The following is a 25,355-nucleotide window of genomic DNA, read 5'->3' on the forward strand; positions in this document are numbered from 1 at the left end:
TCAAGAAAGCAATACAAAACTATGACAATTTTGTAGAAATTTTTGGGAAAAAAACAATTTAAGTTCTCATTAAGACAAATAAGATATAAATGATATATAAAATGAACAGTAATTAGCTAGTCATAACAGTAGTAAATAAGCAGGCAGGTACAAAAGTATGACAGTTGTTATTAAGATGGTGATTTCAAAGGATTTACTTGCAAATTAAAAATTAAAAACCAGTGATCTAAAGGAAAGTCACAGTCAAAATCAAAAGTGAAGGCCCAAACATTTGTAAGAAAAATGAGAAAGTGTATACAGCAGAAAAGCCCATATAAACTGTATAAGAAACATTAAACAATGGAAAAAGTAATGGAATAAAGGAAGTGAGTAGAAAATGCACAAAATAAAAGTATAAACAAACTTAGGGCAAAATGTCCATATTCACTCATAAAAAACAAAGTAGAAGTTATAAAACTTATCCTATAGAATTTGAACGTTTTAATTTAAAGAACAAACAAAACATTCCCAGTGTGGATATAGTGAACCTGAGACTCTTATATGGCTTCCCCACCTAAATGACGTGTCAGATTAAGACCTTGGCACGCTGAACATTCTCATCTAGGAGACTATACTACAGTTGACCTTTGAACATAGGGGTTAGAGGGGACAATACCACCCCCTCCTCCACCCCCCACTGAAAATCTGTGTGTAACTTAACAGTTGGACCTCCATATCCGCAGTTCTGCATCCACAGATTCAACCAGCCTCAGGTCATGCAGTACTGTAGTACACATTTATTTTTTAAAACCCATGTATAAATGGACCCACGCAGTTTAAACCCATGTTGTTCAAGGGTCAACTGTATAAACAGCTGAAGTGTAATCTTAAGATTTCTGTAAAAAGTCAGCCATAATTTTTCCCAAATTTGTTTATGCTAGTTCTTTCCCCTTCAAGAAACTGAAAGACAACCACTTCTATCTATGAAAACTAGGTTCAGTGCTTTGCAAGTTCTGGCTAGGGATGCACATTGCATTGTTCTCAAGCTAGGCATGAGTGAGAAAATAGTAAAGATTGATGGGAAATGTAAAAAGTCATGAAAGATTCTGCACACAGTTTGCTTTACAAGTATCTTTAGATTCTTGTTCTACTTTAAATAAATTGAAACTGGAAATAATAGCCTATGCATTATATGTGTGATTTAATCAAGAAAAAATTGACTGGACCAACTCTAAAAGGCCAAACTAAACATCAAAAGACATATATAAAATATTTAACTACTCAAAATTAGTAAACCATATATTAGTTTGTATTCTACTGAATCAAAGGACTTTATTCTAGTAAATAATGCTAATGTGAAAGCAAAATATTAACCCATCTTAAAGCAATGTAAAAGGAGAAATATTATTTCCATTTGCAGGATACTAGCTTTAATTTAAAAGAAAATATGAAGTAAATTACCTGTTCATAGAGTTAGTTTCCTGAGATATGATGTCTTCAATAACTTTTGCTGATACAAGATGACACGGATACAGAATATTTATGACAGAGGCAGTTTTAGGCACATTAACACCAGGGTAAATGTATCCAGAGATCTGTAAATGTTAAAACCCTATAACCACAGAACTGTACTTCTGAAAATCAAAACTGATCAAATATGGGGTTGGCCTAAAGGTTCATTCCGGTTTTTCCATAAGATGTTATGGAAAAACCCAAATGAACTTTTTGGCCAACTCAATATTAAATAATCCATACTGAATTCCAAATAACCTTCACATTCTGCTGATAATTTTACTACTAATTTCATCAAGGAATCAGAAGCAATTTAGAGAAAAATGTTATTCTCCCCTTCACCACGTTATCCAACCAACCTGTGTCCATATTCTTATCATATGCATTGGTTTTCCTTCATAAATTGACTCCTACTCCTACCCATTTACTGAAAGTCATTGCTTACAGAATTCCCTCCTTCTCTACTCCATCAATTTTCCTCTTTGAAATCATTCCCTTCAGCCTATATACATGTTCTAATACCTCCTCACATCTTAAGATACTTTCCCTGTACCCCACGTGTCTGCTTTTATGGCAAAATTCCTCCAAGAGTTCTATATATTTATTTTCATCACTGCCTCACTTCTCACTTTCTTTTCCTTTTATCTCCCAATAACGTTAAAAGAAACAAAATTTTATTACAGAGCATATCTGACATACACAAAAGGAGAACAGTAAATATAAATGTCCATGTATCTATGGACCAGCCTCAGCAACCACCAACCAAGCCCAGTACTGGCCTATGCAGACCCTAATCCACTTTCCTCACATTTTCTGAAGCAAATCCCATAATCTAATGTTTTTTGTAATCACTTCAGGATGTATCTCTAAAAGGATTAAAAAAAATAATCATAATACCATTATCCAAACCTGAAAAAATGAACAGTAATTCTTTAAGAACATCAAAAATCAGTGTTCACACTTCTAATTATCTCATACATAAAATTTTAAACAATTTAAAAATAACTGATCGAAAGACCATAATGTACAATGGTTGACATGTCTTCTACATGTCTAAAACCTACAGACTGTCCTACTATCTTTTAAAAATATTTATTTATTTATTTATTTATGGCTGTGTTGGGTCTTCGTTGCTGCACGCAGGCTTTCTCTAGTTGCAGCAAGCAGGTACTACTCTTCGTTGTGGTGCACGGGTTTCTCATTTCGGTGGCTTCTCTTGCCGCGGAGCATGGGCTGTAGGCGTGCAGGCTCAGTAATTGTGGCAAACGGGCTTAGTTGCTCCGCGGCATGTGGGATCTTCCCAGACCAGGGATCAAACCCGTGTCCCCCGCATTGGCAGGCAGATTCTTAACCACTGTGCTGCCAGGGAAGTCCCTGTCCTACTATCTTTTGATTTCCCTTACAATTTATTTGTTGAAGAACTGTTTTTGACCCTATAGCATTTCTCATATTCTGAATTTTGCTGACTATATTCCCAAGGTGTAATAGAACATGCTCCTCTATCGTCCTCCAATAAATTGGTGGTTGGCTTTAGAAGCTCCATTAGACTTAGGCACACTTCATAGGTCATACTGTATCCTTTCATTCACCCCTTCATTCATTGTCTCTATTTCTGTGATGCTATCAGCACTGATGTTCAGTGCCTAGATCCAATAGCTCACTATGGGTTCCAAAATGATAATATTCTATCATTCTTCATTTATTCACTGAATACTTTTATTAAGAAAAACATCCCTCCATCTATTACCTATTGGTACAGTTCTTACAAGGAAGACAGGATAAACGCTTCTTTTTTCCTTTAAATTTATGCTTTCCAAATAAGTTAGTTCTCTAGTAGTTTCCAGTGGTGAACAATCTGCTGTTAGTATCATTAAGAATTTATGGAATTAAGCATGCGGTATTTTATGTGGTTGCAATACATTGCAGTTATGTATACAGATGCTCAAATGATTCCATCTTTGACAAGTTGAAGAGCCTCTGCCAACTGGTTCCTCTTCCCTGACCACCCTATCTAAAATTACCCCATTAACCCATCATAATTCTCCATATTCTTATCCTACTCCCTTTTCTTTATAATACTTAATCACTTCATGATATTTAGTAATCCACTTGTTTATTGTATGATTACCCTACTACAACGTAAACTCCATGAAAAGAAGACAATGAAGAAATACATACATAAAAGCCAAATACAAAAGATGAGCTAGAAAGAAATTAGATGCGAAATACAGGTAAAATGGTGGTCATTGGTGAAGAAAGCTTTCCCCCATTGAAATGAGAAAGAAACATGACAGTGAAGAAAGAGGTAAATGGAAGTAAAGATGAAATTTCTTTGGTGATTCAGGCTGAAATCTAAGTTTTCTTCCCAGGTTTCAGGTCTCTCCTTCATAATCAACATCTAAGTGGTGTGTTTCCTTCTCAACCAGCAGGAATATGCCATGCCACAATAGCTTACCTTTCCTTATTAGCACTTACTCACCTAGGCTCCATCTTCTTTTCTCATCCCTCACAACCATCCAGGGTTCTTTCCCTTGCTCTAACAGAGTAATTACATCTGGTTTAGAAATGGAACATCCTCCTTGAAAAAACATAATACAGAAAGGATATACTTGACTAAGCCTTCAGAACAAAGAAGAGTAAATGAACAGAAAAACACTGATATTAGAGTTACTTCAGGATCACAAGAACAGAGAGATAGGAATAGTGCCTTATCTTAATTGCCAATTCATACAGCCTCTGTCTCTTGAGGAAGTAATCATTGAGAGCACTGGTTTCAAATCCTGCCTCTGTCACCTGAACAACTTACAGCCTCAGTTTTCTCAGTTGGAAAAATAATATATACCCATACGTAAATAATATATAATAATATATAAAATAATACATAAAAATATATAAAATAATAATGTATACCCATTATTATAATAATGTATAGGATTGTGTGAGGTTTGACTTAATAAACAAAGTGCTTGGATGAGTGCCTAGTACATAGTAAGCACTATACATGTTTATTAGGTACTATTTTTGCTTTTCTTTAAATACTTTGCTAAGAGGAAAATAGTTTCTTGTCAGTATATTCATCCAATGTTAAATGCAAAGTTCATATATTTTAAACTTTTAATCATAAATCAGTTAAAAGATAATGTTTGTTGTGATAAATTGAATGTGTCCACTTGAGTTTTAACAAACTACTAATTTAACCCAGTATCATATACATTGTATAAGCTTTTTCAATAGGTATGTTGAGCCAGACACCTCTGTCTTCCTACTCACATTGCAGGTAAGTTAATAGATAATAGACCATCTACAGCAGTATGAAACCAGATTTCTCTGAAAATGGTTTTGCTCTGAGTGTCTAAGAATTTATATCAAACTGCCATTCAAGAGAAGCAATTATGGAAAAGGCAAAGGAAAATGTAAACGTCACTGATTTATGGGGAAGCTAAAGGTGCTATTTAATAGTTTAACAGCTGAAGGTGCCTATTCCCAAACTACAAAGCAGATATTTGGCTAGTTTTTAGAAGGATAGCCCTGAAATTCAGTCATGTGAATTTCTACATTACTCGACACAGATAAACTTACCCAGTGACACCAGGTTGCTATAGTTCTCTAATATCACATCTCTGTACAAATTCCTCTGATTTGAGTTCAGACATTCCCACTCTTCCTGAGAAAAGTCTACAGTTACATCTCTGAACATCACCAAATCCTGAAATGACAAACCCATGTTTTATTTGTAAAATTATTTATTTCTGTATACGGCCACATGCCACATATTATCACTATTTGTATATCCTTCCCCTTTCCCTACTTTTTAAAAACAATTCTTTCAAAAAGTAATTAACTCATAGATTGTACAAAAACAGGCCATGGGTTGAATCTGGCTCACAAGCTGTAGTTTGCCTACTACTGCTACAGATGAAGCTTCCTATATAACTGTGGGATACCTAATTTTACTTATTTCCATATATGTTCAGGTAATTAATCAGAGTTTCACTAAATTGTAGCAATATTTTCTTAGATCAGTCTCCAACAGCAAAAGAAATAAAAGCAAAAACAAACAAATGGGACCTAATCAAACTTAAAAGCTTTTGCACAGTAAAGGAAACCATCAATCTTCTGTTGATGGGCACAAAAGGAAACAAGACAAAAAGACAGCCTACCAAATGGGAGAAAATATTTGAAAACGAAGTGATCGACAAGGGGTTGATATACAAAAAATACAAACAGCTCATACAACTCAGTACCAAAAAAACAAACAACCCAATCAAAAATGAGCCGAAGACCTAAATAGACGTTTCTCCAAAGAAGACATCCAGATGGCCAATAGGCACATGAAAAGATGCTCAACATCACCAATTATTAGAGAAATGCAAATCAAAACCACAATGAGGTATATCGCCTCACACCAGTCAGAATGATTATCATCCAAAAGTCTACAAATAATAAATGCTAGAGAGAGTGTGGAGAAAAGGGAACCCTCCTACACTGTTGGTGGGAATGTAAATTGGTGCAGCCACTATGGAGAACAGAATGGAGGTTCCTTAAAAAACTAAAAATAGAGCTACCATATGATCCAGCAATCCCACTCCTGGGTATATATCTGGAGAAAACAAAGACTCGAAAATACAAAAATTTGAAAAGATACATGAACCCCAATGTTCATAGCAGCACTATTTACAATAGACAAAACATGGAAACAACTCAAGTGCCGATCAACAGAAGACTGGCTTAAGATGTACAACTGAATGCTAGCCATAAAAAAGACTGAAATTTTGTCATTTGCAGCAACATGGATGAACCTAGATAATATCATACTAAGTGAAATAAGTTAGACAGAGAAAGACAAATACTATATGATATCACTAATATGTGTAATCTAAAAAAATAATACAAATGAATTACATACAAAACAGAAACAAACTTATGGTTACCAAAGGGGAGGGAGAGGGAGGGAGGGATAAATTAGGAGTACTAACAGGTACAAACTACTATATATACATAAAATAGATAAGCAACAGGATTTACTGTATAGCACAGGGAATTATATTCATTATCTTGTAATAACCTATAATAGAATATAACCTGAAAAAAAAATAATTGAATCACTTTGTTGTACACCTGAAACTAACACAATATTGTAAATAAAAAAGAAAAGAATTTCACAATTAATTGAAATAATGTCCATAAAAATACTGCTAGCAACGGGCCTAAAAAAAATAAATGTGATTTACTCTAGGGACTTCCCTGGCGGTCCAGTGGTTAAAACTCCACACTCCCACTGCAGGGGGCACGGGTTCGAAACCTGGTTGGGGAGGTAGGATCCCACATGCTGCAAGGTGCGGCCAAAAACAGAAATGTGATTTACTCTAACCTCTTTCCCTTTAAGGGTTAGAAAAAAATAATCGATGGAATTATTCCCCCCAGATGAACCATAAAATCTCTATTTTTAAAAAGTAGAGTTTGCACAAAATTAAAGAATTTCTTCCAGACCCAATTTTATCACTATATGTATCATTAGCACTTTCCCTTATTATAACAAATCTTTTACTGAATATTTTAAACTTATTATAAAATACTCCATTTAATAGATATGTTGGACTTAATAATGATTCTATTTAGATTATTTCTATACTCTTAAACATATTAAATTATATTTACAATTTAGGTTACACAAAATTTCTAAAGCTACAATGTCCAATATGCTACCTTAGACACGTGGTTACTCAGCACTTGAACTGTAGCTAGTACAAATTTAGATGTGCTGTAACTATAAAATATACACCAGATATTGAAGACTTTAGAGAAAAAAAAAAGAATGTAAAATATCTCAATAATTTTTATATTGATTACATTTTGAAATGATAATATTTTGCTATATTGGGTTAAATAAAGCATTAAAATTAACTGCACATTTCTTTTTAAAATGTGTCGCTAGAGACTTCCCTGGTGGCACACTGGTTAAGAATCCGCCTGCCAATGCAGGGGACACCGGTTGCAGCCGTGGTCTGGGAAGATCCCACATGCCGCGGAGTAACTAAGCCCATGTGCCACAACTACTGAGCCTGCGCTCTAGAACCCTCAAGCCACAACTACTGAGCCCATGTGCAGCAACTACTGAAGCCCACGCGCCTAGAGCCCGTGCTCCGCAACAAGAGAAACCACCTCAATGAGAAGCCTACGCACCACAACGAAGAGTAGCCTCCGCTCGCCAAAAACCTAGAGAAAGGCCCGCGCGCAGCAACAAAGACCCAAGGCAGCAAAATAAAATAAAATAAAATAAATTAATTAAAAAAAATTTTTTTAATAATAAATAAAATGTGACACAAAAGATTACATATGTGCCTTGCATATTATTCTCTACTTATTATGAGACTGACATGAGGCCTACTGTGCTAATAAGGCACTAATTTTGTATTTTTAATATTGGACAGTGCTGCTCTAAAGTGTTCTCCAGTCCTGAGTCTCCTATCAGTTGTCTCCCTCTAGCGACTTCATTTCTGCTTTATCTCTGCTCTAGACAAAGACTGAACACACAGGAGACCTTGAGTAATTTGGTCAATTCACACAGAGAGGGGCACACAGGAGGGGCCAGGCTGTCTGGCTCCATCCTTCACTAGAGTGAGAGCAACTAGGGAAAAGCTGTTGGATGGGGCTCTGTTAGGAAGTTTTGGGATAACTAATGAAAATGTTTACATAACCTGAAAAAAATTACAGCATTTCAAATAGAGAGAAATATCAACTTACATGAGCCATGATTTCAGATTTGCAAGAAACTGGTTAGTTTTTCTCAAGGGTCATTTGCTGGAGAAGCAGAGTCCACAGAAGCTAAGAGCTGGGGGAAGAATATGAAGCCATAAGAACAAAATTGCCTCACAGCTCCCAAATTTTAAAAACTCACACCACTTTCCCATTCCTACATGCAACACCCCTCTACCCGCCCCTCCCAACACACAAACAAGTGATGAAAGGTAAGAGGTAAGTTAGACAAATACATGCCCTCCCCAAAATGACAGGAAAATAGTATTGTGTGTGATTCTATTTTTGGCAAGAAAACTATATACATATGCATACATGTATTATGCGTGTGCATGAAAGTCTGTGGATGGGCTTGGAATAAAATTTTATCATGTTACCTCTACTGGATGGTATCCCAGGTGATCTTTATTTCGTTCTCCTCTGGAGTCTCTTAATTTTTTAATCAAAAAATTTTAAATTTGTATCACTTGTACCTGGACATAAATTTAAAACAGCCCTACAAGGAATATCACAAAAAGCCCCAACAGTTCCATCCCTGCTACTCTTTCTCCCATCTTCCAAATCTAGAGGCTACAATTTTCACCTCTTTTAACTTTTTCTTTTGTTACTTAAACACCATATATTCAAATAACATGCTAATATTGCCACTTCTGAATTTTCAGTTTTAACCAATATCTACTGACTTCCTACTATGGAAAGCATAGTTCCGGCTGTCTTTTATCCACCCATCTCCCACTGCACGTATGCGTAGCTCCATCTCCCTATCCTTCCAGTATGGTTTTGTTCTATTACAGGGTAAATGGATATTCAGTTTCCATTATTATGACTATGTAAATACCATTTCCAACTGAGCTATACAGTATAATTAGATTATTTCGCCTTCCTTTCCCAAGTCGTCTTCTCTGAGGTTAAAATAATTTTGGTTTTTGTAAAATTATCATTAATTCGTTTCTCAAACTCTCACTCAAATGAAGGATCAGGAGGATGAAGCTTCTGGCATAAAATAGCAGAAGTGTCCATTTCATATTCTAAGACTCTTTCAGAAATTCAGCCAAATACTTCAGAGTTATCACCTGTACCCCAACTTGGCAAAAGTCAATGCCAAATTCCTAAATGTTCCTACCTCTGAAATCCCACGTGACCTTGAAGTGAAAAACTGATTAAGTAATAGGACCTAAGAAAGGCTGTTTAAGGAATTGCTTAGGCCGTTTTGAACATCACTTCCCAACAACTGATTTCTTAAATAATTTATAAAACATCCACAAAATAGAATAATAAAGTAATCATTAAATGCTAAGTTTTAGAAAACTGTTGAAGAATGGAAAATATCCAAGAAACACATAAAAAAAAATCAGTTTAAAAAAATATATAAAATATGATTAGATTTTTTAACCTATTAAAGTGAAACAGATATCAATAGATGGAGAAAATCTCAGTATTTCAATTCTGAGATTTTAAAATTAATTTTAAATTTTAATTAAGTCTCTCAATTTAATTGCCATCTCTATCTTAAGAGTTATAAATACTTATAAGATTTCTCAAATCAAAAGGGGATCACTGGGCTTTCACCTTTCTCCATAGATCCATGAAGGTATTACAAAATCAATGAGTACTGAATTCCTCTCTTAAATGAAGAACTAGAGATCTTGATTTCTTTCAAATTTTCAATTAATGTTATGCTATTCAGAAATAAAACCATATACAAAACCACAATGCTTGTAGAAATATTTTTGGGAAAATATGCTCTAAATATTAATAGTGATTATTTCTGGATGTTGGGACTATAGATAATTTTAATTTTCTTCTCTTTTAGGTTTCTTAGTTACTAAATATTTCACAAGCCTGCATTAAGTACATTATCAGAAATTTTTTTTAAAAAAAGCTATTCCCATTAAAAATAATTTTTTAATGATTTGGGAAGGTGGGTACCTTATAGTCATTAAAAAAACTGATTAAATAGGCCTGCATAAGTGGTAACAACAGGGAAATCAATGTCACTGAAAAAATAATTCTTACCAGTTCTTCAATGTTGTATTTCATTAACACCCAGAGATCCTTCTGTGAAGGATCACAAAGCTGGTTCGTGACATTTCCAAAGATTAAGAGACAGTATGCACAGCAGACAGAGAAAAATGCTTATTTCACAGCAGCTCCTCAATCATTTGAGTTAACCCCTCCTGCGTGCCAACGAATAACCAATTATTAAATCCTTGCAAAAGATCTTGTTAATCCTTACCTTAGCGTTCAGGACACATATGTAACTTAACAATTTCTTAAAAATTTTTTATTCAGAACAATAAGTACTTCCCAATATTACATTATATGGTTTTTTCTTATGACTTTATAAACATAATCTTTATTATCGCATAACATTCCATCACATGTATGGACTGTGAGTTACTTAACCATATTGCTAGATACTAATTTTTTAAGACTATCTCAAAAGTCATTCCTAGTTATCCCAGACTTTGATTCTAGACCAGTGAGAATCAATCTTGTTGGGTCTTATACAACTCTGATAATATGAAATGATAGACTTCCTCCCCCAAATTACCCATTGACAAATATATACAATATTTCTGTATATATCTTAGATTTTTCTTGTCCTGAAAACTCATAAACAGAGTCCAAAGACTTCATATTAAGAATCCCTGTTCTGGTCCACTTGAGCGGGATTCGTTTTCCTGCTTGCAAGTATTCATCCTAATTAACTTCACGTTTCCATTATTCTTGGGAATACAGAAAGTTGATAGGGAAAGACAGAATCATCACTAACAGCAACAGCTAATATTAATTAAGCACTCTTCTAATGTGCCAGGTAATCTTCTAAGAGCTTTAACGGATATTAATTCAGGTAATCTTCAAAACAACCCTGTGAGGTATATAATAATTCCGATTTTACATATTAAGAAACTGCAACACAGAAAGACTGCCCAAACTCACTCAGATTTAAGTGGTTGTCAGGATTAAAACCCTCTAGGTTCAAAATTTTCAACCACTGCACACACCTCTCTTCCTCTATCCAAAGACATACCCAAAACAAACTACAAACTTTCAGTTATAAGATAAATAAGTTCTGAAGACCTAATGCACAGCATAGATAATAATAATAATGTATTATATACTAGACATTTGTCAAGAGAGTACATCTTAAGTATTCTTGTCACACACACACAAAAAAGGTAACTATGAGAGGTAATGGATATGTTAATTAGTCGGTGTGGTTAGCATTCCATTCCACAATGTGTACATATATCAAAACATCATGTTGTACACCTTAAATATATACAATTTTTCATTTGTCAAAAATAAATAAAGCAAACTCATGCTACCAAACCTCTAACTACATCAGGCTGGTACCAAAAATTTCCACTCATGGATTCCCTTGGGGAAAAAAAAAAATCCCCACTGCTACTCCGTAATAATTACAGATGTCTAAAGCCCTAAACTACTCCTTAACAAAGCACAGTCAAAAAGAAAACATAAACGTTAACTTCCAATAGGGCTATTTCCATCATTAGAATCCTTGGAAAAGCTGTGCTCACAGAGCAACTGAATTTATAGCACATGGTTAACTAACCGCAGAACTGAATTAAGTGGGCACTAGAATAGGGAATCTATAAATTAGGTCCCTGCCCTTAATGAGGTAGGGAAATCCTCAGGCCCAAATCAATAAGTAGATCATTCTTAAGCAGGACATTCCAAGGGAAGGAAATTAAAAAATCCCGTGTCCTGAAAACCAAATGCATTTCACGGAAACAAAGAAGCAGCACAAACTCACAAAGAACCTGGCTTTTAGAGCTGCAGCAGCGATTCGGTTCACTTCACAGGCCTCCTCTGGAGACTGACGGGCTGGGGAAGCAAACAGGGTTCATTACACCGCAGGCGTTTCTTGTCTCGGTCAACAAACGTCCACGCCCCCTTGACCCTCGCTACCCACCACCTGCATACACAATGGAAACAGGGAGACGGAAGAAGGTCCTTGGTCACCCGTGTCCGGGTTCGCGGCTCTGGGTCCGCTGTAGTTCCGACACCACAACCGCCCACGCCCGGGGCGGCCCACCGCGTCTTTACAGGGCACTTTCACCCAGAGGCTCCACCTCCCACTTCCCTCCCAGACCTTTCCTCTACGCCGGGCCTGGGTAGGTGAGGCGAGGAAAGTGAAGCGCAGGACCTCCGGGTCGCGCATTACAGAATAGGCCGGGGAGGCGCCCGATTACCGCTGCCAGAGCTTAACCCCGCGGCGCCCGGTCTCAGAACTACAAGCCCTCACTCCGGAGGAAACGCACAGTGGCCTGAGGCCCTCGATCTGGTCCGCAGAACCTGGCCTGTCCCGCGCTCGTTTCCTTCAGAAGAGAAGCGGCCGCCTCCGAGCCTGCCTCACCGCCCTCAGGCCTCGCCTGCCTCGGAGGACAGCCCACCGCTCAAGTCTGCGGCGCCGGAACTCCGGGGAGTTCCTCCTCAGTCCCGGGTGCGCAGGCGCGCAGGGGGCGGGGGCAAGTCCCCAGGCTCCTCACTTAGCGCTTGGAGAGACAGATGGGGCCAGATCCCCGTGGGGCGGGGAGGGCAGAGAAACAGGGTTTCCTAATAGGCCGGCTCCCCGCCTGTAAAGGTGACCTTGTGAGTGACCCATGCTATCGAGCTGACCTGCTCCCCTATTGGAACTGTAGTCCGAAATCAGAGCAACTGCATATTCCGCCTTTTCTCACTTGGTTTTTGGCTCTACAACGGGCGCAGGTCCGGAGCTCCGCCCCCACCCACGAGAGTCCTGTGCTCAGGCTCCTGGGAGGTGCTGTTTCTGTCCCGCGTGCGCAAGCGCGCGGGTGGACCCGTTCGAACCTGGGGTTCTCCATGAGGCTGAGGATGCCCTTGCGGCGACGCACGTTGAGGGCTGGAGGGTGGGATGAGTAAGGGGGGCCGGTATGAAGAGGTTGGGGCCAGGATTCCAAGTTGCTCTAGGGTGTCCAGATCTTTAGGCTTTTAAGAGTGATTGTGATATCCCAATGCCCCAAGCATGGTCCCTGTGATATTTGCCAAGGGACTGGCGTTGGCGTGGTGTCCCGTGCGCCTGAGTGTGTGATCATGGATGGGGTTGTGTTTTCATGCATGGAGTTGTTTACTGAGTGTGTGCCACTCATTGAATGCTGGACTGAAATGGTGCCACAGAGAAATGAAACTAAGCAGGACCCTGGGGGGCCCTTCTGGCTGCAAAACCCTTTCAGTTTCAGCCTCCTACAACTTTCCAGAGTACCAAAGGGCAGATTGAAACAGTTGCTAATCAGAAAAGTGAGGCAATGCAGAAACAAAGGAAACGGAATCAAGAAATGACAGTGCAGGGACTTCCCTGGTGGCGCTGTGGTTAAGAATACACCTGCCAATGCAGGGGACACGGGTTTGAGCCCTGGTCTGGGAAGATCCCACATGCCGCAGAGCAGCTAAGCCCGTGTGCCACAACTACTGAAGCCGGCGTGCCTAGAGCCCGTGCTCCACAATAAGAGAAGCCGCCACAATGAGAAACCCGCACACCACAACAAAGAGCAGCCCCCGCTCGCTGCAACTAGAGAAAGCTGCATGCAGCAACTAAGACCCAATGCGATGAAAACTAAATAAATTTAAAAATTAAAAAAAAAATGACAGTGCAGCAGTAAAACAGAGTGCTAGTCCTTCCTCGAGGAATATACATAATAATATATCTTTGAGTTCTTCTGCAGGAACTAAGACCCCCCCCCCCCCACCCAGTTGGAGGATGGCAACTTCAGGCTGAGCACAAACGTCCTGGAACACTGTCCTGTTCTCTCACCACCAACCGATCAGAAGAAAGTCACACACCATGCAGCCCTCACCCCAAATTTTGCCTATAAAAAATTCTCCCAGAAAACCATTAGGGAGTTTGGGGTTTCTGAGCACGAGCCACCTGTTCTACTTGCTTGTCCCTGCAATAAACCTTTCTCTGTTCCAACGTTTCAGTTTGGCCTCACTGTGCTTTGGGCACACAAACTTGTGTTGGACGACAGAAGGTTGCATGCTATTACGCTGGACTGTGACGCCAGGTTTAGGGGTGTCTGGTGGTGTCGAGGAGGAGGACATTTTCCTCCAAGCTTCCAAGTTCCGTCTGGTCTTGTTACCTGAAAACTGGGTTCGCCTCTTGGTGGGTGTCGAGCCAAAAGACACAACCAAGCCAAAGATCGGGAGAAGGAAGGAATTATTACTTGCAGCATGTAAGGAGAACACTGGGATCTTTCCCAAAGTAGTGTCTCCCTAAACAGCAAAATTGGGGAAGTTTTAAGTTAAGGGTACATGCATATTCATGAAGGGGCTTGAGCAGAGGAGAATTCAACATAGAATTGGGGCAAAGATCAACAGAGTCCAAGCTTTAGTTGACTGGTCAACATCGTCATTCTGTCCTCCACCTCAGGTGGTGGAGCCTTAATTCCTGCAGAACTCAAAGATATGTTATTATGTATATCTGAGGCAGGAGATAGATGGGCTTCAGGCTAGGCATTTACAACTGACCTCCTGTTTACATTTCTTGGGGCCGAAAAAGATGCCTTCAGGCTGGACACTTACAACTAGCCTCCTGTTTGCATTTCCTGAGACAGGAGATAGGTGGGCTCCAGGTTAGATATTTACACCCAGCCTCCTGTTTGTACTTCGAAATAGAAACAACAACAGAAACAGGGTAAATAGCCAGGCTTTGTCTCCTGAGGACACTTGAAGATAACAGTCATGGCAGGAACAGAGAGGGGCTAAACACCGTTTGAGTAAAGGATCAAGAGGTCATAGATTTCCCATCCTTGGGGCAACAGAGACATTGCACATACATAGAAAGGCTCCTCAGGGTCAAAAAGGAGCGGTCACCACCCCAGAATAAGGTGATGCCCACAGGCCTCTGGGCTGGAATCCATCTTGGAAAAAAGTTGCACACATATGTTGGGGAGGGTCCTAGGGCAGGTCAGGTGCGGAAAAAGAAACCAGATAATTTGCCAAAGGTAAACAAGGACCCAGAAGAAGTGCCATATATAAATGATTTAACTGCCTCTTTACTGCACTCCTCATCAGAGAGGATGACCACATCCTTTCTCTCTGGGTGTGTATCTCTGCCCTGCTTCTGTCTTAACTAAACAAACTGTTTCTCTGTGTGCTCTCCCACTTGTTGTGCTGTGTCTCTAATAATAAACTTTGTACCTGTTTTTACAGTTTTTGCCTCCTTGAGAAATGCATTTTTCAATGGAGGCAAGAGCCAGGGAAAATTTGCTTCTAGCCTCTAGCCGTTGCTGGTCTAGTGGCTAGGATTCCTGGTTTTCATCCAGGCTACCCAGGTTCAATTCCTGGGCAGGGAACTAAGATCTCGCTTCACGCCACCGCTCACTGCTGCTGCCTCTCCAATATCATATCCCTTGAGGAGGAACTAGGACTCTGTTTTATCACTACACTATTGTTTGACTGCCTTTTCTCTGTTCCTACATTCCTTTGTTCCCTTAAGATCATTTATTACTTAGCCTGTTCAAGAGCAAGTATTGTGGCCAGGCTCAGATCACAAAATGGCTTAGGCCAAAACTGCATATCTTATGTCAAGAAAGCCATTCCTGGTTCTCCTTCTCCAGGGACCCCCTACCCTATCTGCTTACAGTCTAAGAGTTAAGTTGACATGAGACAGGTTAACAGAATAAAATCAAACAAAATTTTAATAACATGTATACTTGGGAGAGATCCAGGAAAACTAAGTAACTTGCCAAAATAGCTGAAGCCCTTCAGCTAAAGACAAAAGAGGATGTTGGGGGTAGTGGTTTGGGACTTCAAAGGGAAAGAAGGCAATTCACACAGAGATGGAAAAGCAAATATTTGGTAAGCAAATGTTTGCTGAGCTACTCAGAAACAATGGGACTTGTAGTGGACTCATCTCCAGCCCCTGCCAAGAGTTTCCCCACCACACTTAGCCCCTGTTCTTTGCAGATATCTCTGGTGAGATATCGGCTCTATTCTGGGAACAGCCCTTTATCTAAACTCTTTAGGCAGCTCAGGGGGAGGTTAAAAGAAAAACTTCCTGAGTCTTCTGTCTCTTAAAAATAATCTGCCTAAATTAATCCTCATGCCAAAGAGACACATTTTGGGGTGGCAAAATTTGCTCCCCTACAGTTGCCTCCTTGTGAAGTTCCTGAGATTATGTGTATCTGTGAAGACTGTGTCCTGAAGGAAACCACAGTATGTCACCCCAACATATGCCTCTTTGACATAAAAACAGTTTTGAGGGCTTCCCTGGTGGCGCAATGGTTAAGGATCTGCCTGCCAATGTAGGAGACAAGGGTTCGAGCCCTGGTCCAGGAAGATCCCACATGCCGCGGAGCAACTAAGCCCATGCGCCACAACTGCTGAGCCTGCGCTCTAGAGCCCGCGAGCCACAACTACTGAAGCCCGTGTGCCTAGAGCCCGTGCTCCGCAACAAGAGAAGCCACCACAATGAGAAGCCCACACACCACAACGAAGAGTAGCCCCCGCTCACCTCAACTAGAGAAAGCCCACACGCAGTAATGAAGACCAAACGCAGCCAAAAATAAAAATAAATAAATAAATAAAAATTTAAAAAAACACAACAGTTTTGAGCCGAGGGCAATTTAGAAGCATCAAATGCAGGAAAAGCTCTCTCTACCCTCCCCCATTTCTGCCTAAAGGCAGGATATACATTCTCCTTTACTGGAGACAACTCTAGATTCTTAGCCCATAGATGGCACCAAAGGAATTTGCAAATAAACTTTACTCCATTAGTTTCCTCCCACAGTTTGCCACCCTTGGAAGTCGAAAACTGCTTTTCTTTATCCTGCCATTTCTCTATAAATTTATGTTCTTTGTTGAAGATGCTATAAAAGATGGAGTTCTAAGCCATACTTTGAATTGCTCTTAAGGTTTTCCCATATGACATGTGCAGACAAATTAATAAATTGTTTTTCTCCTGTTAATCTTTTTTAAAGAGCCCCCGCTGAGAACCTAAGATGGCTAGAGGTAAGATTTTTCTTCTCTTATAGCCCTATTGTGTGTTATTTCTGGGATGGTTTTGATAGGCCAGCACTTCTGGTTCTTGCTTTCCATGGGCACTGTGTTGGAGGGTCACTGTGTTACTGCGTGTTAGGTTTTTGATGATCAGTGTCTTAAGTGTACCCTCAGGAATGTGGTGCTATGGCAGTTGGATGAGTAATTACAAGCACAGGCAACATTGGAAAAGAAGAAGCAAGGTTATCATTATTGCTGAGACCTAGAATTGTAGGAGTATACTGATGAAAGAGATTTTCCCATATTGAGGTATGGGGAAATCATTCTGGCTTATACATGATTTAACTCAAATTTTATGCTAACTAAAACAGGCTGTTTGTGGCCTATCAAACATGCATTGTACATCTGCTTCAGTTATTAAAGAAAAAGGCGCAATGATCAGAAGTAAAGAATGTCTGTTTTAAAGATAAAGATTAAATGCCTCCCTTCCTGAGACGCCAATGTTGGTACTCCTTCGACGACAGGACTCGCTTCCTTGGTGCCAAGGCCATACTGACTCACTGTGTACATGCTGATCTGTTTTTGTTTTGTTTTGTTTTTTTGAAACCTTGAAGGAATGTATCCCTGACTTGTTTGGTGTTCTTTGTTCTGACAAGATATAAAACTGTGCTGAAAACCACGCTTCTCCAGAGCAGTTCCTCCAAGTTATTTGAGAGGCTGTCTTCCAGAATATAGTCCTCAGTTTGGCTCAAATAAGATTCTTTTCTATTCCTGTTATAGTTTATTCATCGTTTTTGTGGCCAATTAATCAGAAAGTAAAGTTGAAATTAATAGGACTTCATAAAACAAAAGAGAGGGGCACTTTATTTTCTCTCATAATTGCACTTGCAATATTCCTCTGTGGTTGAGGGGTATTTTTCCCCCTGCTCCTAGATGAAATCTTGGATGAATTCAATGTCTTCATTGGATAATAAAAGTTTATTTGAACAGTTTTAAGTTAAAAGATCAGTCTCATTTTAGTAGTTAAAAATATCCTTAGTGTCAACTGAAAAAAATATGTACAACCTAAATGTTGAGAATTTTATTCAGGACATTACGGAGGAAGATAGCCTGGGATATAGCCTCTCAGGTAGCTCTGAGGAATTGTCCCAAAGAGGTGAGGGAGGAGCCAGGAGGTATAAGAGTTTTTTGCTGAAAAAACAAAAAACAACAACAATAAAAGGAGTCAAACATCAAAATATTACTGCTTATCACAAAAACCATATATCTCAAGTTAATGATTTTAGTGCTTTTCTGTGTATGGGAAGATGCAAGAGTCTGGGTTCATTGAGATTATTCCTTTGATATGCATCTTAACTATCTAGGGCCAGTATCCTGTTTTTTTCCATCCTGAATTCTCCACAGGTCTCACCTTCAGGGGTGGCTACAATGGCAGATGGCTTGATGGTGGGCAATATTTTCTGTTTACTGAAATGGCAGGCAACATTTTTTTGTCCACCTTAGCAATAAAAATGTACAGTGTAACAATCAGTACTTCATTTAAAGCAAAACAACTTCTACCTTCTTGTTTCTCCTTGACCACTTTCAAATATGGTTATATCTCAATTATTGGTTATGTCAATATACTAATTATGTAAATTACTTTTAATTCAAAACCAAGTATATTTTTTCATAGATACATTTTTGTTTATTAAGGATTTAGTTAGCTTTCTTTGTACCTGTTGCTAGTTTTTAGAGATGTTCCAGTGGATGTATTAAGTGTCCACTGATTTTTTTTTTTCAGTTGTTCAAATATCCAATTAGAATCTCTCAGGCTTCCATTCTGTGGCTCTCATTTCAAGACTGTACACTTATCATGAAACTTACTTCCACTGTCTTCCTGAATTGGATTGCTGTTTCCTGGAATTAAGTTAATTTTTGCTAATTTTTCATTTCTGCTCAAGTTCTTTTTCCAACAGCTTCCTTAAGATGCATGTGTTAGAGGGAATTCTCTGGCGGTCCAGTGGTTAATACTCTGCGCTTCCGAGGGCCCGAGTTTCAATCCATGGTCGGGACACTAAGATCCCACAAGCCGCGCTGCCAAAAAAAAAAAGATGCATGTGTTAGAGATAAATTTTTGAGTCTTTCGTGTTTGAAATTATCTTTATTCTACCTCACACTTTGCCAGTATTCAGAATTTGGAAACATTACTTCAAAGTTTTCTGGTAGCTCATGTTGTCAAGTCTAATGCCAATTGTTTTCTCTTCCTTTGTATGTAATCTTATGACTCCTTCTCGTTCACCTCCCAATACTTACTGCTATTTATATCCCCAATGTACTGAAATTTCATTATTTATGTTGTGGATTTTTTAACATTTTTTATGCTAGGTATAAGTGAGCACTTTCAGTCTATAGGATCTAGTTCTGCGGATGTTTCTTGTATTTTTGTTTTTTGACAGTCTTCTCTATTTCAGGTTTTTTGTTCTCTTCCTGGAATTAGTATTTGATAGAAGAATTTTTCATGAGTTGTGTCTAATTCTTCCTTCTTCATAGCTTTCTATTCTCATTTACAGAAGCAACGTAATCTCTGATCTCTCAGAGAGTAATTATACTTGTTTAAAGTTTCATTGTCCATTTTTGCCTTTTATGTCCAAATCAAAAAAAATTTAATTTTTTGAATTGTTCTCTCCCTTTTACATTGAATACTTTCCTGAAATGTGTAGCAATTCTTGCCTCCAGTAAGGAGGTAAAACTTCTCAACTGGTAGACTTCAGAGCCAGCCTTTTCATTGGGATACTGCCAGAGCTCTGTTCTCTGTTTTTTAGTTTAGAGCAGAGAACAGTTCCACTCTCCTAAGTTACTGGTGTTTGGGGCCAGGATGGGGAAGGTCCTGAGAGGCCCAAAGTCCCACATATGGTTTTTCACTCTGTCTGTCTATCCCTCAGTACTATCTTTCTTTGTGCAGGTATACGTCATCTCCAGGTCAATACATCCAGAGATCAAACCTCCCGTTTAGTGTATTTGATTACATAAGACAAGAAAGTAAAGCAGGAGAGCAACCAGTTGTGTACAAATTGTCAACCACTCTCCTGTTTTCAGATCCAATATCTCTACAGGGTCATCAACTTCCGTACCTGAGCCTTCAGAGGTGTTATACAGTTAATTGCCTCACAAATAGATGTCTAACTGTGTAGGGCCTTTGATATCAGAGTTCTTGAACAGTTCCCATTTGCTGTCATCCTCATTTTCTTTGGTTCTCACATGTTAATACATTTTGTATTTATCAACTAAATGAACTCACTTTAATCTTTTTTTTTTTTTTTGGCAAAGGAAAAATGGGAAATAAATGCATCCACTTGTTCTGTTTACGGAGAAGCCTCTCTTACTCTTCTTAAATAATAAGATTTTGCTATTTTACTAGAAATTTTTTCTCTTATGCCACATTTGTTCTTTCAGCTACTGCTTTTCTTATCCATTTCATTAATTTCCACTTACATCTCTATAAATTTCATCTGACCACTCTCTCAGGGTATATTTTGTCGATGAAAAATCAATTAATACTCAATCTAAGAAAGAAATAGAGGGACGTCCCTGGTGGCGCACTTGTTAAGAATCCGCCTGCCAATGCAGGAGAAACGGATACGAACCCTAGTCTGGGAAGATCTCACATGCAGTGGAACAACAAAACCCGTATGACACAAATACTGAGACTGCGCTCTAGAGCCCTGGAAGCCACAAATACTGAACCCGCGAACCTAGAGTCCATGCTCCGCAACAAGAGAAGCCAGCGCAATGAGAAACCCCTGCACCACAAAGAAGAGTACCCCAGCTTGATGCAACCAGAGAGACACCCTCGCAGTAAGAAGAACAAACAGAGCCATAAATAAATAAGTAAATGAATGAATGATTACATGAATGAAGCATTCATTATAAGCCCTATTGACAAAGGAAGGTACCAGGAAAATAGTGTGCTCCACTTTGGCTCCAACCAAATGAGTTTAGCTCCAATAACTCTGTTTTTTTTCCTATAATGGATTGTTTCTTGATGACTATCCTCATCAGATGGATGTATGGTTCAAAAAGCAAGAAGGACTGACGGATGAGTAGATGGACGGATTGTTGGGGCTCCCAAGAGTGGAGGAAAGGCCGGCCCGGGCCAGCCCAGGCTTACCAAGCAGGATGGAGTGGGAGGGGGGGCGGGTGAGGGGTGGGGGGAGAAGTTGGGGGCTAGTTGGGAAGAACTGCGCGGAGTAGGGCCTTGCAATCACATCCCTGCGAGGCACTGGGAGAGGCAGAGGCAGGGACCCCCGTCTCACCCGCCACCCGAAACCAGTGTGGCACCAGGGCATGGGCCTCCTCTGCCCACGTCTAGGGGAGCTACCACTTTCGGGGTCAGTGGATTTTCTGGTGACACGACCACAGTTCACAGTTCGAGCCGGGACTCTGCGATGTTCCTCGCCCCCGCCTCACCAGATGGCATCCCACACCCTCCTCCCATTTGACACCATTCCCACCCATGCCGATCCAGATTTGGATCCACAGAGGTACCCGGCGTGCCTTGGTCTGGCCACCAGCTTCGGCAGCCACTGGCGGAGACGGTGGCACAGACCCAGAGATCTAGGATGTCCAGAACCTGGGGACCGGAGGGCTGGCGCACCCTCCCTACATCCCTCGCTGCCCTCCGTCCTCCTCTCTCCCCTCCCTGGGCTCTGACAGCCAGCCTTCTACTGGTGGAAGCCTGCCCTCCGACCAGGCGGGCGCGGACAATCGCCTTGGTTGCCCCGGGTTTCCCGTTTGTTGCCCTGGCGGGTTACTCAGCAAACGGGGGCGGGGCTCTCCGTGACGCGGGCGCGCCCTCTGGCGGCTGGCCGGGCTAGGGGCAGGCGCCGCCGGCGGCCCCCGTGCCTTTGGAAGAAGCCCGGGCCCCCATCCTCCAGTGCGTCCAGCACATGGATGGAAGCAAGGATAAATGAGCGGATGGAAGGACGCAAGGAAGGGAGGGAGGAAGAAAGGGAGGGAGGAAGGAAGAAGGAAGGCTACATAAATGGATAGTTGCGGAGTGCAGAGTGGAATAAGGCCAGGCCGGGCCAGGCTGACCAAGCAGGATCAGGAGCCTAGTGGTGGTATCCCTTGCTCAGGTCAATCCTCAGTGTGTGCCTGGGACTGTCCCGGAAGGGGGACTGCCCTGTGAGCTGGACAGGGGACTGACTGTGGGCTTCTGGGGGGCTTTGCTCCCTCGTGGGCTTCAGCGCCTGCAGCCAGAGCCAGAGCCAGAGCCAGAGCCAGAGCCAGAGCCAGAGCCAGAGCCCGAGCCAGAGCCCGAGCCTGAGCCCAGGCCCAAGGAACTGCCGTGCCCGTGGAGGGATGGGGCTTGTCTGAGGAGCCCGGGACTCCCTGCAGTCCCCATTTCCCCCCCACTCACCACCACCCCACCCCACCCCACCCCCTCCGTGACAAGGTGGCTCCGTGGCTCTGTCTGGCTGTGTGGCTCAGTGGGATTCTTGTTTCCTTCCTTATCGCTTTTCCTGGCTTTTCTTCAAATGTGCCTGACTTGCCATGTCCTGGGAACAGCACGTGGAAGGAAGCCCCTCTGCATCCTGAGAGGCACCCTTCCACACCCAAAAACACAAGGAATCTCTATGAGGAACTCATGATACACTTGCAGGAAAGATGCCGAAAGTCATGCTCATGATGCGAATGCCCCAAATCCCACCCCCACCCGAGCCCCTTTCCCCCAGCGCTCAACTCACCTAACCCGACCACAGCGCCATGATCTGGAAGAGGAAAGTCCCTTGGGCAAGGCATGATCCACTCGACTACAACCTTCTGGAAAATTCACCACCACCGATCCACTTCCAGTTGAGCTGTGTGTTTTGGCCTACCAGCACTTCATTTGCTAGCTTCCAGTCTTCTTGCTGGGATGTAGGGACCCCGGGATGGGATGGGGGCGGTGGGGCTATCCTCTGCTGTTGGAAAGTGCTCTCTCTGGGTGTTTGGGGTCGGCTCACCCTGACTGCAAGCTTCTGAGAGCATGGGTTGGGGCTCAGCACATCTCCTCCTGTGGTCCTGGATAGGAACTTCTTCATCGTGACCCCCCCTGGGGGTTCTCCCTGTGGTCCAAAGCACGGCTTGGGGTCATTATCAGCCCTGAAATCTCCAAACACCGCCTCAGAGGTGCACCCTCTGCCTCCCTCCTTCCTGGCCGCATCCCGATTCCACACCTGTCTGACTCGCTCTCTCTCTTCTCTGTGCTTGTGTGTGCTCTTCCGTCTTCTCCATGATTCTCTCCTCCTCCTCCTCTGCAGTACACGCGTTCCATGGCACTGGGTTCGCTTTTCCTTCTTAAACCCCTTTTGGCTCCGGTCAGTGCTTCTGTTCTTGGGAAGTCTTGGCCATCCCCTATTTCCATTGCTTTGCTTTGTTCTGTTTTTCACCTCATCAAGGACCTTCCATTCCCGGTCCGGACTGGGCATTTCCCTTCTGTGTCTTTCACCTAGGATGGAACGTCTGTTCCTATTTCTTTCAGCATGATCTGCATCCCAGGAAATGCACCACACTCCCCTTTGTTTTCTGATGAGTTTTGGCAGACTCGCCTGGAACTGGGTTGCTGCCACCACCAGAACCTTGAGCGCTGGAGGGCGCGGAACGAGAAAGCCTTTGAAAAAACGGAGAATGAAAATCACTGGGGCCTGGAAAAAATGGCTGTCGTTCCACTGTGGTTCTTTTGAGAAGAGCTAGAGCCCTGTCGTGATGATCACCACGATGGGGGTGGCAATGGACTGACACGGAGATTTGCAGTGAGTGCCCGCCTCCCTCCCTCACCCCACCCATGCCCACCGGGGTATGTGCCTGGGTTGGGACTCAAACACAGCTGCCGTCAAGGTCCAGACCCCAGGTACCCCACCCCCAAGTTCTCCTGGCCCTTTGCCCTAAGACACACACCGACACACAGACACAGAGACAGACAGACAGACACACACACACACACACACACACACACACACACACACACACACACACAGGGCGCCTTGCCCAGAATCAAACTCGGACAGGCATACCTGCCAACACACCTGGCTCTTACTACACTGTTAGAAGCCTGTCTCTTCTAGCTTCTCTAACATCTGCTAGCTGCCACAAGTGTGGTCTCAAAAGTTCCCCTCTTGCACCTCTGTAGTCATTTTGGACCCCAACCAAGCCTTGCTTCACAAGCACCCTTACTTTGGAGCAGTTCCAATCCGAATTCTTGACGCACAACTCATGGAACTAACTATGGCCTGGGAGGTTTTGCCTTCAGAACCTTCCTCCGTTTTGTAGTGCAGCAGAACATCATTCAAGTGCCTCCTGAATCTGCGTCTCCCAGGCTAGGCTGCGGTCCTAAGAAGCCCCAGTGGAATGCCTCTGCCTCAATCGGGTCTTCTTCTCTGTACCTCTGTTTCACCGTAGGCTTTGCCTGGTTTCTTCAAGAGAGGCACACAGGGGACAGAAATCTGTCAGCGGAGCCCCTACTGAGGAAAGGGCACTGGGTCCTGGGACGCCTCTGAGATGCATTCCTGATCGCCCCTGTTGCAGGAGGAAGGTGTCAGGCAACCGGTGTGCCTGAAAGAGAGCTAGGGTCCTTGGGGAGGGAGCACCCTCCTCAGCCTAGCCCAGGTACTTGAGGGAGGGTGGTGGTTTGGGGGGGGGTGGTGGTGGTGGTGGTCGTGGTGGTGGGGTGTGTGTGTGGAAGAGATGGGTTAGGGGTGCTGGGGAGCGGAAACGGCAGGGAGAAGGGGCTTCCGACACATTCCTGGAGAGCCCTGGAAGAGGCAGGGGCCCCGCCTAGTGCAGGCCCAGGGCATGGGCCTCCTCTGCCCAAGTCTAAGGGAGGGACCACCCTCAGGGGCCAGTGGATTTTTGGCAACAGACCATCCCTTGGAGCGGGACTCGGGGATCTTCATCGCGCCCCACCTCGCCGCATTTCACTCTGCACCCCTCTCTCACTGGCTGCAATTTCCACTCACCCCGAACCAGATCTGGGTCCACAGACGTCCCCGCTGTATCTATCTGCGCCTCACCACCAGGTCCAGCTGCTGCTGCCGAGAACGCGACATAGGCCCAGATATCTGGGCTGTGGGTAACCTAAGGAAAGAGGGTGCTGGCGCACC

The 25,355-nt window shown here is 42.1% G+C and overlaps 1 protein-coding gene across 7 annotated transcripts in view; it reads right to left on the minus strand.

Moving 5' to 3' along the window:
* The window catches only part of ZFP30 (ZFP30 zinc finger protein), a 29,849-nt gene that overhangs the window by 3,417 nt on the left and 1,077 nt on the right, over window positions 1–25,355 (minus strand). The window contains exons 1-11 of one of the 7 annotated variants that reach the window (XM_061174125.1): window positions 25,212–25,340; window positions 24,430–24,771; window positions 23,433–23,866; window positions 22,962–23,321; window positions 19,099–19,308; window positions 12,029–12,099; window positions 10,264–10,424; window positions 8,625–8,676; window positions 8,236–8,323; window positions 5,071–5,197; window positions 3,971–4,069 (exon numbers count right to left, since the gene is read on the minus strand). In XM_061174125.1, the coding sequence (XP_061030108.1) occupies window positions 3,971–4,069; window positions 5,071–5,197; window positions 8,236–8,244 (235 nt within the window). In that variant the 5' untranslated portion in view covers window positions 8,245–8,323; window positions 8,625–8,676; window positions 10,264–10,424; ... (4 more) ...; window positions 24,430–24,771; window positions 25,212–25,340. Of the gene's footprint in view, window positions 1–3,970; window positions 4,070–5,070; window positions 5,216–8,235; window positions 8,324–8,624; window positions 8,677–10,263; window positions 10,425–12,028; window positions 12,191–12,536; window positions 12,699–19,098; window positions 19,309–22,961; window positions 23,867–24,429; window positions 24,772–25,211; window positions 25,341–25,355 lie in introns of those variants that run through there. The other 6 variants (XM_061174127.1, XM_061174126.1, XM_061174130.1 and 3 more) reach the window with 6 other exon arrangements.

This window comes from Eubalaena glacialis, chromosome 18 (genome assembly GCF_028564815.1).
Source record: "Eubalaena glacialis isolate mEubGla1 chromosome 18, mEubGla1.1.hap2.+ XY, whole genome shotgun sequence".
In the NCBI taxonomy this organism is placed as follows: Eukaryota; Metazoa; Chordata; class Mammalia; order Artiodactyla; family Balaenidae; genus Eubalaena; species Eubalaena glacialis.